We start from the raw sequence: 15,903 nt of genomic DNA, 5'->3' as shown, positions 1-15,903 counted from the left end.
AACAATAATTGACTTTTTCACCCCTCAAAAAATGACATTTTGAGGAAACACCATTTAAAACCCAGTGGTCAGCTGAATTACTTTGCATCCCTGTGATATGGCAGGAGACCCCATTGCATCGGTCCACCATGTCATTCCCAGGCTCCTCAGGATACAGCCATGCTCTTCTAAGAATAAATTCCCAGCTCTGCCCTGATGAATGTGGGTGCAACAGCGTAAGCCATGGGTACCTCAGCATCGTACTCCCAGAGCTGGTTCCCCCTCATGTGGTGGCACTTCAGCATGATGACAGGGCCATTCAGCCTCGAGACGTCCAGGCACAAGTCGTCTGTGCGGATCTCTTTGTCAGCAGTGTAAGAAAAGACCTGGAAACAGAGAACCATTGAAGTGACAAAGAGTCAGCAAAAGTTCTAACTGCTGATCACTCCAGTGGAGCAGAACTACTTTCTTCTCCAAACACTGAAGTGGTGCCTTGGATTTCACAAGTTTCATGCAAGTTTCTCCACTAATGAGTGTCTGCTGTACGTAAGAGAAGGAATACTGTGTTGAGGAAAAACAATTTTATGGGACCAAGCCCAGGAATCACCCCAGCATGCACTCAATTTTACCTCCTGGGAATACTATTTAAGTATGTAATTGTGATCAGTATCTTCAGGAGAAATTTCATAGATCTTAATGATGGATAAATCAAGCCCATCACTGGAAGATTCCAATCTTTCTAAAGTAATTCTTCCTCCTACTATCAACCTTAAGTTTATGTACCAATACTGTTAAAGATCCATATGGATGCAGTTCCGGCTGAGCTCTTGGGGCAGCATCATCAAGGTCCTGGAGCAAGGATCCATCTGGCTGATGTGGAAGAATGCTCAACCAGATCTCAACATTTTGTGGGTGGGTTTGGAATCTGAAGGAGTGCTAAAGAATATTGACTGAACTTCCATGCTAAGTCTAATCCACTGCGGGGTCTCCAGCCAGCTCTCCTGCATGCTCCTTGTGAATAACACAAGCAGCAAAGTATGCTGCCTAGAGAGGGATGAAAATGTAGAAACCACAGAGGAAGGGGGAGGAAATGAAGGAAGCTGGTAGAGAAATGCAAGTATTTACATAAAATTACACAAAGGAATCATCTCCCTGCTCCTAAACCACTGTTTGCGTACTTCATAATGTTGCTGGCCCTACCATAAAAGCTCTTGAATGACCTTAGGAAACTGCATGACCTTTGGTCTGCATTGCTTTGTGCTTTCCTTTTCTTAGAAAAAAGTGAATTATTTTCATAATAAATGAAGGAGACCAGAGAGCAGAGCCACCAGCACCCACCATTCAATTACAAAGAGCATCTGCTCTGCTGTTAGAGCCATGGGGCTGCAGTACCACTGGGGTGGAAATGGGACATGGGAGAAAGGCTGCAGCTAATAAAATAATGTCAAGACCATGGCAAGTGATAGAATTATTATGTCCTATTCGGGTTTTGATTGGTAAAAAATCTATATCTATATAACTGCAATGGAGAAATTGTCTTTTGCTGTCAAAAATATACAAAATACTCACTTAGGTGGCAATGCTTAAATTAACAGAGCCATATAAATAAAAGCACAGACAACTACAGCTTGTGAACATACACATACCATACTTGGTGCTTTCAGAGTTCCTATACAACCTATACCTCTTGTAAAAGGACTACAGTACAATTCAAAGAGCCAGGGCCAAGATCTGAACCACAAATAACACAGTGCCCCAGGGGATGTCTATCCATCAAGACTTCCAGAGAAACACTGAATTGTACTCAAGGAATAAGACTCAAATCAAGCAGCAAATGGAACTTTTTCAGTGAATTAAGCAGAGGGCGGGAGATACCTCATCACTTAGAAATACGATGCTTGGCAGTGGTGTGCTACTAAAGGAAATTCTCCCCATGTTATTTTTAAACCTATATGCTGAGAATAAAGGCAAGGGTTTGGAAGTTGGAGGTTCAGATAAACCTTCCATGGAATTTGAAAGTAGCATGCCAAGGTGGCAGTGGAGCAGGTAGGTCCAAATCAAAGCCACAAGGGAGAGAGCAAGAGCTCCCAGGATCAGTCGTCTTTCCATTTTCTTATTCCACACTCACCAACCCCTTGCATGGGTGAAAATCTGGGATCCAAATGTCAGCAAAGCACCAGCTGCTTGTTGCATTTACTCATCCAGTGTTAAATCGCTGAGATCAAATCTGAGGGTCTCAATGTATTGCTTTGCCTTAAAAAAACCTTGGCCATTGGCCAATACTTGGACTTTTTCTCCAGTGGAAAGAAAGACTTTGAAATACCAACCTGCCACTGTTCTGCAGCTATCACACTCCAAAGCATACCAGCCTTTTGGAAGGGAGTGAAATGAGACCATACCACCTCAAAAAATGCCACCTTTTCTTCACATGGACATTTTCTGTTTCCCTTCCCCACTTTTCTGTGCGCAAAAGCAAGTCCCAGAGCCTTTAAAAACCTATATAACCTCAGCCAAGGTGCTGGAAATTCTGCATATGCACTAGCTCATCCAGTTACATTCTGGAAGTATTTAGAGAAGGGAATGTACGCTGAGGGCTGACCAAGGAACAGATACGGGGGTAATTTTGAAAAGCAGCTCTAACTGTGCCCATCTCTGGCAAATCTCAGCAAGGACTAAAGCATTCACAGCTACTGGAGTAGGTTAAATCCATGGCAGTAGAGGCAGATTTTTCAAACTTTCAATTCATACAAGCTGTCACACAAACACTTCCCAAGTTCCACTCTGTACCCTGAATCTGTGGGTTTTCCAATTTATCTATTTTTACTTTTTTTACAGTAAGATGCTACTTGTCCCTAGTAAGTAAAACCCAAACACTGATGAAAAAAGTCTACACTTAGAAGGCTGATTACTGGTTTGGTCTGTAGAGGTCTGACACATTAACATAGAATCATGGAATAGTCTGGGTTGGAATGAACCTTCAAAGGTCATCCAGTCCAACCCCCCTGCAATGAGCAGGGACATCTTCAACTAGATCAGGGTGTTCAAAACCACATCCATCATCAGATGAGCTGTTATTAGCACATCAGGTCAAGTTCAGAGAAGTACATAAGGTCAAAAAAAAAAAGAAAAAAATCAGGATCAGTTGTGAAGTTTCTTCGAGAGAGCTACAAGAGCAGCCTATGTTCTGGACTAAACTGAAATCTGAGGGATTTACAAACAAATTATTCAACTATTCATGCTCTATCTGGAACAAGAAACATGGCCAAATAATCTAATAATCTGAAAATCACTGGTATAATGTGTAGCACAACGTATGTCTCACTCAAAGTATCAGTTTGGCTTCAAAAATATCACTCAATGAAGATATTGTACAGCTATTTAAACTTTTTCTGTGCTCATTATTAGGAGATTTATCTATTACTATTTATTCTGAAGCAACTTCTAACAAATTTTCAACCTATTTGTGTTTTTCGACACTAAGCATTTGCATCAGCCATTTTCTTCTATCCTCAGAGACATGTTTTCAGCCTCAGAGAGATGTTTTCTTCTGTGTTTTATAAAAAGCAAATACTTATATTTTGAAATATATTTCGATTTGCATATTTCTTTTTCCTCTCATGTTCAATAATTTCAATACCCTGTTCCATTATATCTTTTGAAAAAGTGATGTCTGACGTTTATGACGTCTGATGTCTGATGTCTAATTGACAATTACAGAAGAAGCGTTTGAAAAACACACCATCTAAAGAAAGAAAAATTAATGCTAATTAAGATGATGTAAAATTATCAGGCTAGCATTTTGCTACCATCCACATTAATTATAGATATAATTATATTGATGTCATTTAAAAATAGTGAGGAACACGTTGCATTTTATAGCTAATAGTATATTTCACACTACACATTCCGTGCAAGACAGGAAAGGACTTTCTGAGCAGGAGTCCAGTCTTCTGGTGCCATAAGCACCCACATTTTGGGCTGGTTCATGGACCTCCCGAGTGAACAGCAGTGGGGAGCACAGCCTGGCTCCCCATGACCTGGGCAACACACCAAGTTAATCGCCTGGCTGGTGGCAAAACCTGAAGTCTAACACTAAGTGAGAAGCTTCAGGGGAACATCAGCACATTCACAGACACAAGGTATTCTCTATGGCTTACAGACCCACCAACACCAATTTATTTTATCTTTTTCCTGGACTGTAACTTATTTTATGAATCACAGAATCATAAAATCATAGAATGATTTGAGCTGGAAGGGACCTTAAAGCTTATCTAGTTCCACTCCACTGCCACAGGCAGGGACACCTTCCACTAGACCAGGTTCCCCAAAGCCCCGTCCAACCTGGCCTTGAACACTGCCAGGGATAGGGCAGCCACAGCTTCTGTGGGCAACCTGTGCCAGGCCCTCAGCACCCTTGCAGTGAAGAACTTCTTCCAGTAAATTGATTAGCTGATAACTATATCTTCAGTGTTTTGGCCCCACAACAAATGCAGAACAGCCATGTGGGAAAGGCACACCACAGCTCCAGCAGGCAGTTTCTGTGTCTTCATCAAAGAGGACTTTTTGGAAGACTGGTGTTTGACAGGCAAGTCTATTCTGTATCAGAGAATCACCACACTAACTCTTTGCAGGAAAAAACGCCCAGTTCCAGTACACCACTATACAAAGAACAGCTCTTTAGGAGTAGAATTTTAAAAAAGTATCTGATTTTCATTCCTACTTGTGCAGTATGCGATCTAATCATATGAAAAGAAAGAAATGCACATATGCTTTCCTCACTTCTGCCAAAGCTCCTGCAGCCTTCAGCCATTGACAGGAATGGATAGAGATCAGCAGTATCTGTAAGAGTCCTTCAAAGATGCAGTCCTTCATCCAGAGCCTTTGGGGTTGGATGTATCCAGCTCTGCTTTAGTTCCAGATAATTTATAGAACAGGTTTTAGTTTTCACTACTCTAACAGCTTCCTTTTTTGCCCTGAAAGAAGATTTTTAACCTAAAACCAAACAAACCCACCAGGCGGATATTAACTCCAGTCAAGGGTTAACCTTCAGTTTACTGGGTAACCTGTAAGACATGCCCAGTTCCAAGCCCCTGAAGAGCTCAGGGGTTTCCCTGCAGCCATTCTGGAAGCAGGGATCGGATTTATTTTTAAGAAAGAGGTTATGCCAAAATCATTAATGCCATGAACTCAACTCACCCCATCCCACAGTCATCACTGAACAGCAGAGGTGCTGCCGAGCCAGAGCTGACTTTTGCATTTTGGGAAGTTCATATGAAACTTGTTCTGCCATTGCCTCAACCTCTAACCACCACTGCCAAGAATTCCCTTACCCTGGTGCTCAGCCCCAAGGAGAAAAACATTATAATTTAGAGTGATTCACCGTAATCCAGAGGAACACTGTAATTACCACCAGCTATCACAGACCGAAGTCAGTAGTCGGAACTATACTAAATGGTAAGCATAATAAAAATAAAATATAAGAAAAGAAAATGGAAGGGAAAGGAGAGAAAGGGCAGAAACGGGACTTCAGTGAAAACAAAAGAGGAAGAGAAAAGAGAAGAGAAAGAAAAGGGAGAGAGGAAGAGGAAAAACCTGGTTGGCAGCATCTACTGGGAAGATGTACAGTACCAACTGTGGGAATCTGCAGGAAACACTGGTGTTTAGCAAGGTTTCCAAGGGTTGTTTAGGAACTTGGTTTTATCATGTTCAGAAAACGACACTGGGAAATATGCTGGCATCACCCCTTTTGCTGACAGCAAGCACACCTTCTCACTACTCAAACCTTTGTGCTCCACCAACAGAATCCTTTGTCCTTCTCAAAACCGGTGTTATTCTATAAGGCTTCTAGGTGCATTCAGCATTTTGAACAGAAAATGAAAAAAAATGTTTGTTTTTTCTCCACAGATAGGGATTGTGGAGGGTTTTGTGTGCGTGTTTTGTTTTGGCCTCGTGTTTTTTGGGGGGGTGGGGGGGGTGGTGGTGTCTGTGTTAGTTTGGGGAAGGATTAATTATTTTTTCAGATAGCTGTCACTTCATAAATGATGGTTATATACACATCTGCAACACAAAGCTGTTGTTGCTTCCAGGGTCTCACAATGCCGTGCCAAATTCACACATGTTAGCAGGTACCAGTCAAACACTCAGATTCTGCATTTTATCCACCCAGACTTCCTTACTGTGAATGTTACACATCCAGTGCCTGCCTTCCTGCATTCCCTGGTGACTATTTCTGACAGTGTAAAGAAGCAGCAATTCCATTTTTCCATGGTCTCTAAAAAGAAGACATTATTCTACTTCTACATCTGCTAAATGAAAGATACTGCTATTTAACATGCAGACATGGCTCCTTTGTTCCCCATTAATCACAGTTATCATAACAGTGCTGAAGATCACTGCGGGCTCCATTGTGCTACCTCCTGAGCAAATCCAGAATATTAAGACAGTTCCCACCCCAAAAGGTTTATCCCCTCAGTCCATAACAATGATGCAAAGCCTACAATGAGAATCATATAGCAGCAAAGTGGACTAAGAAAATATAAGCAATAACTAGTTTCATTCATAATGGGTCTGTTTAGATGAAAAGCTGCAGAGAAAGCCAAGTCAAGGAAAACAGGAGATCGTAAAGGTGAAACAGGCAGAAAGAGCAAAGAAGGGCTAAGTTTTGGATAACCTGTTACAAAACCTAGTATTTACCTAAGGTACTACAATTAGTAAAATTGCAGTACTAAACTTATAGTCTGCAACGGGTGCTGTGTTTCCTCACCCAGTGAGCTCTCCAAGGAGATTACTGGGCTGGGATCAGCTGCACAACTACTGTGCAACTCCTCTTTCTGTGTGGAACTTGCATCATTTGCATGGATAAATGTCTAATTGTCACTAAACTAAAGGCTTTGTTCTATTCAGTTTTGTACATAAAATGCTTTTAGATGACTTAGTAACGGCCTTCCATTACAGAAGCATCTCATGAGTCAGACACCTCATATTCCCATCCATTCCCAGCAGTAAGCAAATTATCACAGCATACCAATAAATCCTTACAGACTGAGAGTTTATAAATTATTTTTCTATATACTGCTACACAGAAAGTGCTCCTATTCAAAAAGGCATTTGAAGACATATGCGTTTACTGTGAATAGGAAAAAATTGGAACTATGAAATAGAACAGTTTCTGAAAGACCCATTATTTGGAGCTAACTGGGGAAAAAACAACCCTCTAACAAGCCTTATTGTGTGTGCTGGCTTTCTGAGCTGCCAGTGAGTACTGAGTCTGAACCTTCTGTATAAAACGTTGCCAGAAGGAAGTCATGTTCCCCTTGCACATTTACTTAAACATATAGAACAACACGTTCGTTCCGATCTCCCCCTGCCCCGGGTAAGCTCATACCCAGAAAAATCCCAGCTGACGCAACTGTACATTCATTTAAAATGAATCTTGACAAAACACTCCTCATCCTGTTGGGAAAACAATGTTCCTTCCAAAAAATCCTTCTCCCATGCAGAGCTGCCATGTGCACAAGATGCCGACAACCTAGGCACCTGGTAATTGAGGACCAGAGCCCCATGCCACCTGGGGGAAGGTTTTACATGAAGCATGTTTCTTCCACTTGCCAGCTCAGCCCTCTATGCTCAGCAAACCAATACAGGCTGTAAAACTACAAAAATTCCCCAGATTAGCACGTTTGCTTGGAATTCCAAGTGCCCACTGGAACACTGAGCAGGAGCTGCAGAGCTGCTGTTGCCGTGCAGGATGCTGAGAAATTGTCACATGGTCACAGCCACACTAGTGCTTATACCTCACTGTTCTTATCAGTATGGAAAAAACACCACAATACTTATCCAGAGGATAAATCCAGAGCATCCTGCAGAGCATCCCACTCTGGGGCCCCCAGATTAAGGAAATGGGGCTGTTGGCATAAGTCCAGAGGAGAGCCACAAAGATGCCTCAAGGGCTGGAGCACCTCTGAGACAGGCTGAGAGAGCCGGGCTTGTTCAGCTTGGAGAAGAAGGCAGCTCTGGGGAGACCTCAGAGCAGCTTCCAGTGCTTAAAGGGGCCACAAGAGAGCTGAAGAGGGACTTTTTACAAGGGCAAGTAAAGACAGGACAAGAGGTAATGGATTTAAATTGACAAAGAAAGCATTTAGATTTAGATATCAGGAAGAAGCTCTTCCCTGTGAGGGTGGTGAGGCCCTGGCAGAGGCTGCCCAGAGAAGCTGTGGCTGCCCCATCCCTGGCAGTATTCAAGGCCAGGTTGAACTAGGCTTGGAGTAACCTGGTCTAGTGGAAGGTGTCCCTGCCTGTGGCAGGGGGGTTGGAACTGGATGACCTTTAAGGTCCTTTCCAAACCAGACATTCTGTGATTCTGTGAAGCATCTCAGAAAGAAAGGCAGCCCTTTTCAGCTCTTGATTTTGTTACTCTAAGGCTTCCAGTTAGCTTTGCTGAGGACACACAGGACACACACTCTGACAATGGAGCTGACTCACATACTGATAAAAAAATGCTTTACCCCTCCAGACGTTTCATGGCTGCTCCCTTGGGCACAATGCAACAAAATGGAGAAGCAGGTGGCAGCATGTGATAGCACAGACACCAGGACTGTAGGACACACCAGCTGAGCAGGGAGCCCCGCAGGACCCTTTTCAGGGATTTGCACAGCACAAGAAAGGGTCCTTGTTACTTTCCTGGTGATATTTTTTTCTGACAAAAAAGCAGGTTCATCTCTAGGACAACTGAAGCTCCCAAGAGGAGAAAAGGCACAAGGTGCTAAACAGAACCTGTTGTGCGGGCAGCCAGGAGGAGAGCAGCTGCTGACCTGCGGTGCAATTGTGAACCTGTACAATTCCCCAGCCATTCTTTTTAATAATATCCCTCTCTTGCCTGTGTGAGATCACACAATTTGATTACTGCTGTGAAGACACTCCCAATAATCACAGTAACAGATGACATTCCTATGGTAACACAATGAAAGCCCTTGAGGTATACCCCTCAGGATGACTGTAGGCAGGGAAAACAGATGACTGTGTCACCCTCTACCAGGCCATAGAAAGGAACAGATTTCCTTTAAAATGCTACAAAACCTCAAGTCAGCTGTGGGGAAAAAAGGCATGAGATTGATGGGTCAGTCCCCTCTGTCTGAGGCTGAATATAGTAGCTGTTTTCCCATGATCTGGATGTAGTCACTGCTTTCTTTAATCAGGTACCTTCCTTCTGAAAAAGATCGTTCTTGAAGCAAGTTCACATGCTGCCCACACCTCAGGAGATGCACAGACGTGGTATTCTAGCCCCTAGAGCCATATCCCCACTGTACCTGATCCAAGGACAGGCTTTGCATTTTCCCCCTCCATATAAAGCGAAGAAAACAGTTCTAAGATTGCTTTTTATTTCAAACATCATTAATAACTAAATAAGGATAATCTGAAATGCCCATACCAACATAGCAGCAAATCCTCCACAGTTTTATACTCTGAAAACAATTTTCACATGAAGGGACTCTGTTAAAGTATTTCATTTTTCTTAATTCTTAAAAGAAATTAGTATTTTTACAATCTCATTATCCTTAAGTCCTTTAAAACAATCCTCAGATCTTTAAAACACTTTGTTAGCTGTGAGATATTTAGCCCTGCCTCAAGGCAGATCGCACCCATGCATCGCACTCGACTCTAATGAGCAAGGTATTATTCTCGCTTCATTTTCATTTAGTAGTTTTGTTCTTCACCTATTTCTGTAACAGCACAGCCTCCCCATTTCCCCGCCCCCAGCATTTACATGCCTTCTCTCAGTTCTAATTTCTCATTAGAAGAGAATTTAATAAAGATAACTTTTAATGGGAGTTGTGTATGAACACTAAAGGATGAATAACATTCTGTATGTTGGTCAGGTTTTCCTAGCAAGATGTCCACCAGATGACACATACTGCTCTTTGCTCATGCAAATACAGAGAAGAAGAGCCTCTTCACCCTGCAAGTGCACACCACAGATTCATCTGTGGTTTCTGGCTGATATGAGATGTATAAAGCAGACTGGAGCCAAAATTTCTTTATATATGAAATATACTGGCTTTAGAAAGCTCAGAAAGAATGTTTGTATTTGTCAGTAATTAGGGTTTCTATAGGATAAATAGCCCATACACACACTCACAATCCATCTATCTTTATCTTTACAGTCCTAACTTCAAACCTGATACTTAGGAGGAACTGAGGTTTGGAGACCTAACGGTCATCTAAGCTTTTCCCTTCTCTTTCAACAGACAGAGAAGGGTTTTCCTACCAATGTGCAGAAAGAAAGGGAAACATGCCAAACACCCAAGGCATAAAGAGAATCTTCAACCTTGATCATATGCAGTCTGATTAAAATGCTAACGCTTCCGTCTCCTAAGTCAAATTTAGAAAGACAGTAATGTTTGGGATAAATATCATGGACAACCTTAACTCTAGAAGAAATATGCGAGCTCGGTCTAAAGTCCTGCCTCCTCTCATCTCTTTTTAGCAGATGTGGCACTACAAAATGCCACCCTCATCAAGCATTATCCAATGGGTACATGGTCAAAAGACCTTCCTGGAAGAGATGCCAGCACAAATATAAGGTCCTGCTGAGGGACCTCTATGGCTTTTAAAACTGCAGTGTGTGAAGGCAAGAACAGCCCTCTGCTCTGGGATGTATCAGAAGCTGAATGATAGGAGCTGGAGTCTTTAATTTGAGAAAGCTGTCAGAACTAAGGGGAAGAAGAAGAGAAGGGTTTTCTGAAGGAAAAGCAAAAAAGAGTGGTCAGCAGCCATGCATTGCTCAGTGCCGCAGGCTTCCTGTCTTGATGCTGCACACTACAGCCTCCCTGGGTAAAAGTCCCCTAACTACAAGTTTACATTGCAAAACTCAACTAAACCCAAATGAATCACCCCTGCTAATTTGAATCCAAGGCGTAGAATATGCAAAGTTTACTGTTATTTATAAGGAGAACAGGTACAGTCATCAGCAGTACAATGAGCTACATGACTTCCATTTACCTCTTCACTCCCTTTCAAACATACACAAGACACAAGTGAAATACTCCACGCCCCCACTATTCGAATTTCCACTAATGACAAAACCTCAGCTTGCATGAATGCACTACATTTATTTTTCACATACGCATTTTAGAAACAGATGAATTCAGCCATAAGTCACGTATATTCTCATCCATTTCATCTTAAAAAAGATCCCCCCCCCCCCCCCGCAATGCCATAAACAGATTAAAATTCATGATCAAATCTTCTAATGTTAGCATCTGAAACTTCAAATGCATTTCTCCACACTCTAAACAGCAGGAATATATTCAATATATTCACGTGGATACTCCACTGGACCTACTGTTATGCAGTGATATGTTCTCAAAATATGCAGCTATTACTTGAAAAAATGGCCAAGTACTCCTAAAACTCTTAATTTCTAAATCTCAAACATTCTGGGACTTTCCTTAATATGATTGCTAATTGCTGCTAGCTTTTCTTATAGTGACCCAACATGCCCACATTTGAGGTGCATTAACTGTAGATTCCTGACGGATTCCCATTTCATCAGGGGGCAAAACCAGAGGGTCCCCAGGAGGAAATGCTGCCACAAATAACACTGCTTTTTATTTTTTTCTTAATTTTACCTGATTTCCTCCCATGCCGTGGCAGTTGAAAATGCCCACTTTTTCATTTTCCTTGCGGCCCATGTTGTCTAAACACTGGTTGGTTTCAACATTCCTGATCTGGAGAAAGAAAGAGATTAAGCGTTCCTTGAAAAAAAATGCCTGCAAATGTCACATTTGTGCAGAAAAGATCACGGTGCTGTAGAAGGAAGTCCATTATCCATGCACTTGACTATACAAATACATTTTAACTCGCAATCTGTAAATATGTCACACTCCCAAAAGAAAAAGAAAATAATTACAAAGAATAGAATGAGATTTTAAATTACATATTAAGTGTAAGTATGAACAGCATCCTAGGCAAATCTCATCCAGTGCCTTGCATTGTTTTTTTAACAAATATAATATGCTTTTACTTCTAAACAACACAAAACTATCATGTCCTTGCCCGCAATACACACTTTTATTTCCTTCTAGGAGGGCTGACTCTTGTGAGAGAGAAAAACTGAGTATGAACAGCAGTGGACATCTGATTCATTCAGAGCAGAGGCCATTGGAAAGGTTTGTGACTAATTGCATGCTTTTTAGAAGTTTTTAAATAAATGAATCTATTCATTCTCAGAAAGAACAAACACACCTAGTGAACATCTCTGGTTAAACAGAGCATTTCCACACCAGTTGTTCTGATGCAGCTGGGAGGAAGGCAGCATTACAAGCAGGTTGCCTGTGATGCAGTGCACGAGCTCCTTCCAGTGATGCTCAGCTCATGCAATTGCAACCAAAAAACATCAGAGCAAGAAGCAATGAGGAGCAGCAGGGTAAATACCAGAGCATCGCTGCTCTAAATCTTATTTTTAGAATATGTGTTTATCCAGGAAAATGGCTGGGTATAAAAGCAATCAACCAATTCCAGCTTTGTAGGAGAGAAGCAGGAGATACCACAATCTCCCTGAAGCTCTCCAACCTTGCAGCCTCCACGATGGTGTGTGCTTTAAGTCTGTAACACATGTGCATTTAATATTATTTTTCTTAACCCTCCTCATGCACCTGTCAGCAGAGCTTTACAAACACAGCTTCCCTGGCTTCTCCTCACTCTCAACAGCACAGGCTGATTTTCTTACAAATGTGTGCAAAGCAAAAACACACCTCAGGGTACCGCACTCCACCCGTAAAACTGTCAGGAAGCCCTGTATTTTGAGAGTTTTCAGTGGCACTTAGTACAACTCTCAGTCATCTGTGATGCTCCATGCTACAGCTGCACCCAGGACAGAGGCTCAGCAGGCCCAGCTGTCAGCACTAAACTAATGCCACCAGACTGGGCTTGCCAAGGAAAATGAGAGTGAAATCTGATTAACGACGATGGGGCAGAGCAGCTCAGCAAAGCTCACTTGGTCACTTCTTAACCTGCTCTAAGGCTGTTAATAACACAGAAAGGAGTGGCACTACCTTGTGCTGGTGTGTAACCTCTTGGAGGCTCATGATCTTAATTGCTCAATCCTCCAAGAGCTGCCAAAATTAGGAGAAGGGCTGTTGGCATGTGCAGCTGGCTCATCCACCCAGGGGTTCAGACCTCAGGCACCAGCTGATAACCACACCGCTGGTTTTCACCACTGCTTTTAAAACAAATGGCCCCTCTTTAGAGACATGTATCCTCGCCCTACATGCGGCTACGTATGTGTGTCTTTCTGGCATGTACATGCCAGGAATCAGCTGCAGCACTGCCAGCAGCAGAAGTGATAAGCCAGCTCATGGGCAAACCTTCCTCCTCTCTTCTCCTCCACCACATGCTACTACTCTGCAGATTACCAAAGAAACTGCAGATCACCAACCTGTACCCTATCAATTACCTCGTATGATAATCCCAGGGTTTTTTCTCAAATAACCTTTTTTAGTAGAAATAATTTCAAGCATATCACAAGAACGGCAGTTTTCTTTTCTGGCAAACCCTTGATTCATTAAAGCTGGGAATAAAATAAATACTGCCTTGAAAACTCAGCTATGATTATTATGTCTCAGGTTTACAAAATAATTCTTGTCTCATGTTTACTTTGTATTCAATGCTGCACAATTGAAATGTAAAAAAGAACATTCAGTATTCACCACATTTTGCACATTTTATTCTCATTCCGAGGTATATTATCCATCTAGGAAATTCAAAACTAATACAGTCCCTGTATATAAGTTATGTTCTAACTGAATAGAAAATTTAGTTGCAAATAAGGGCTTGGCAACCTTTAGGATCAACCTGTTAAGCATGCAATTAATGTGCTTCAGAAACTACTTAAGAATTTCAGTTCTGTATAACACCACACTTTAGAAATCTCACAAATTGTGCATTTCATTTATAAAAGCAACAGGCATATATCAATTAGTTGTGCAACAGCCAAATAAAATCCAAATTAAAATGTAAACCAACACTATTATTTCTAACAGGTTGGGCAGTGCAACTGAGCCATGTGTGAACATTGTCTGATTTGAAGTCACACCTGCACTATCTTGCAGGAGGTCATAAGCAAGGATGTTTATCCCAAATGTGTTGAAATGATTCACGCTTTTCGTCACTGTTTATATTAGAAAAGAACAAAATATGCATTCACACACTCTATTTGGAGGCCCAGTGTTGAATGCTCCTTACATTTAGATTGCACTATACTAAAGAATAATTTTCTCAGATTTATTACTGAGCCTGATTCTTAACAGCCAGCAAACCCACGCTCCCACCTGCAGGCTGCTGAGCTTCATATTCTCTTTTCTTTCTCTTTCATCATTTTTTGAGCCACAGAGAAGTGTCTTCCTCTCCTGACTAGCCACCGCCTCCCATGATGCATCTCACATAGCCCCTGGGCACATTACGGACCGTTTGTGGACTAATGATGCCAGTTGCACAGGCAAGCCAGTTTGCCCCACCTGAGATTACATATCTGCTGAAAGAGGGGAAAATGACTGAGAAATGCACTCCTGATGTTTTAGAAATTGTCCATTACTGCTGATGATGGTACCTGAGCTTCAGGTCTAAAAATCCACTTTACTGCTCAATTGGCAGTCAGCAGCTACAATAGTCAAGTGTGAGTTTTAATTTTTAGATCCTGCTTGAACTGCTGTTTCCATAGAAACTGAGGCCTTGTTGGTAAAAATAAGGTGTTTTAATAACTATTTTATTACTTTCTCATACTTTCATTTTGCAGTCTGACAATATCATACAAAACCTTATTATTTGACACTTGTTAGATGAGCTCCTTCCTTGCTGTAAACACTATGTTTCACTTTTTCTTGTCATAGTTAAACTGGAAACCCTACTGTGGCTTTTATTCGGCACTACAACTGCAAGTTTAAGTAATAAGCTACTTTCCTGGATGTAAAAAAGTAAAATTTGATCATTTGACTGCTTTTTCATCCGTGGCGATCTTTAAATCAAGCCATTCAAGAGCTTTTAAAAGTCAGTGTAGTTACAACTCCATAGAATATTTTTAACAGTGAACTACCTGAATCTGAAAAAGATTCTAGCTTTGGGTGGTACTAGAACTGGCAGATTATTCAGAATGCCTGTGATACCCAGCTCCAGGCAGCCCTGCTGGAAAACTCAGTGTCAATTAGCAAACACATTTCTTTTAGAAGAAAAAAAGCAAAAAAACCCAAAGCTTTTTCTACTGTACGTGTAAGTGATCAGTAATGATGGAAAGTTTCCTTCGACTACTGCATACTACTTATTTATTTCAAAATATTAGTTGCAAATCTCTCTTTTCCAATATACTACTCAATTTAAAAGATAAATTTTTAATGGTGAAAGTATACATTCAGAATAGCAATGCCCTCCTACGAAAGATTTAGAGGAGATGCAACCTTCTCAGAAGTAAAGATAAGTTAGATGCAGGGACTGCACACAAGCACTTCACTCCTTTCCTCCAAACCAACTCATCTCTCAGCAGTTCCCCCCTTGTGTTGGGTACTTACTGTTTTAGTGTAACCAAAGAAAATGGTTCATACCTCACCAAGCGAGTAATAGCGCCGTGGAATCTGGGAATCAGGATAAATGTTTTCCAAGTACCACGAGAAGGGTTTACACTTCAGATTTTCTCTCAGTGCTTTCCTGATGGATACATCACCATAATCCACCTTAACAACACCTGGAATTGTTAAGAGAATAGATGATCAAAGCACAGGTTTTGTAAAGATGCAGAGCATGCATCGCAGATTCTTCTCCCATTGTCATGACTTCCTTTTTATCAATACCCACTTGCTGGAATTATTGTGCAGCAGTAAGTGAATGCATATGCAGTTGCCACACCATAGATCTTTACAAGCATTAAATGATTAATTT

General features: G+C 41.5%; 1 protein-coding gene across 4 annotated transcripts in view; it reads right to left on the bottom strand.

Annotated features, from left to right (window-relative positions):
• GALNT13 (polypeptide N-acetylgalactosaminyltransferase 13) overlaps positions 1-15,903 on the bottom strand; it is a 149,597-nt gene that overhangs the window by 9,754 nt on the left and 123,940 nt on the right. For 3 of the 4 annotated variants that reach the window (XM_057415707.1, XM_057415709.1, XM_057415708.1), the window contains exons 10-12: positions 15,570-15,709; positions 11,607-11,705; positions 231-365 (exon numbers count right to left, since the gene is read on the bottom strand). In XM_057415707.1, the coding sequence (XP_057271690.1) occupies positions 231-365; positions 11,607-11,705; positions 15,570-15,709 (374 nt within the window). Of the gene's footprint in view, positions 1-230; positions 366-10,300; positions 10,532-11,606; positions 11,706-15,569; positions 15,710-15,903 lie in introns of those variants that run through there. The other variant, XM_057415710.1, reaches the window with a different exon arrangement.

The sequence above is a fragment of the Pezoporus wallicus genome, unplaced genomic scaffold (assembly GCF_028554395.1).
Source record: "Pezoporus wallicus isolate ANWC-B61680 ecotype Strahan unplaced genomic scaffold, APGP_CSIRO_Pwel_v1 contig_736, whole genome shotgun sequence".
Classification (NCBI taxonomy): domain Eukaryota; kingdom Metazoa; phylum Chordata; class Aves; order Psittaciformes; family Psittacidae; genus Pezoporus; species Pezoporus wallicus.
This window is presented reverse-complemented; position numbering and strand designations above follow the sequence as displayed.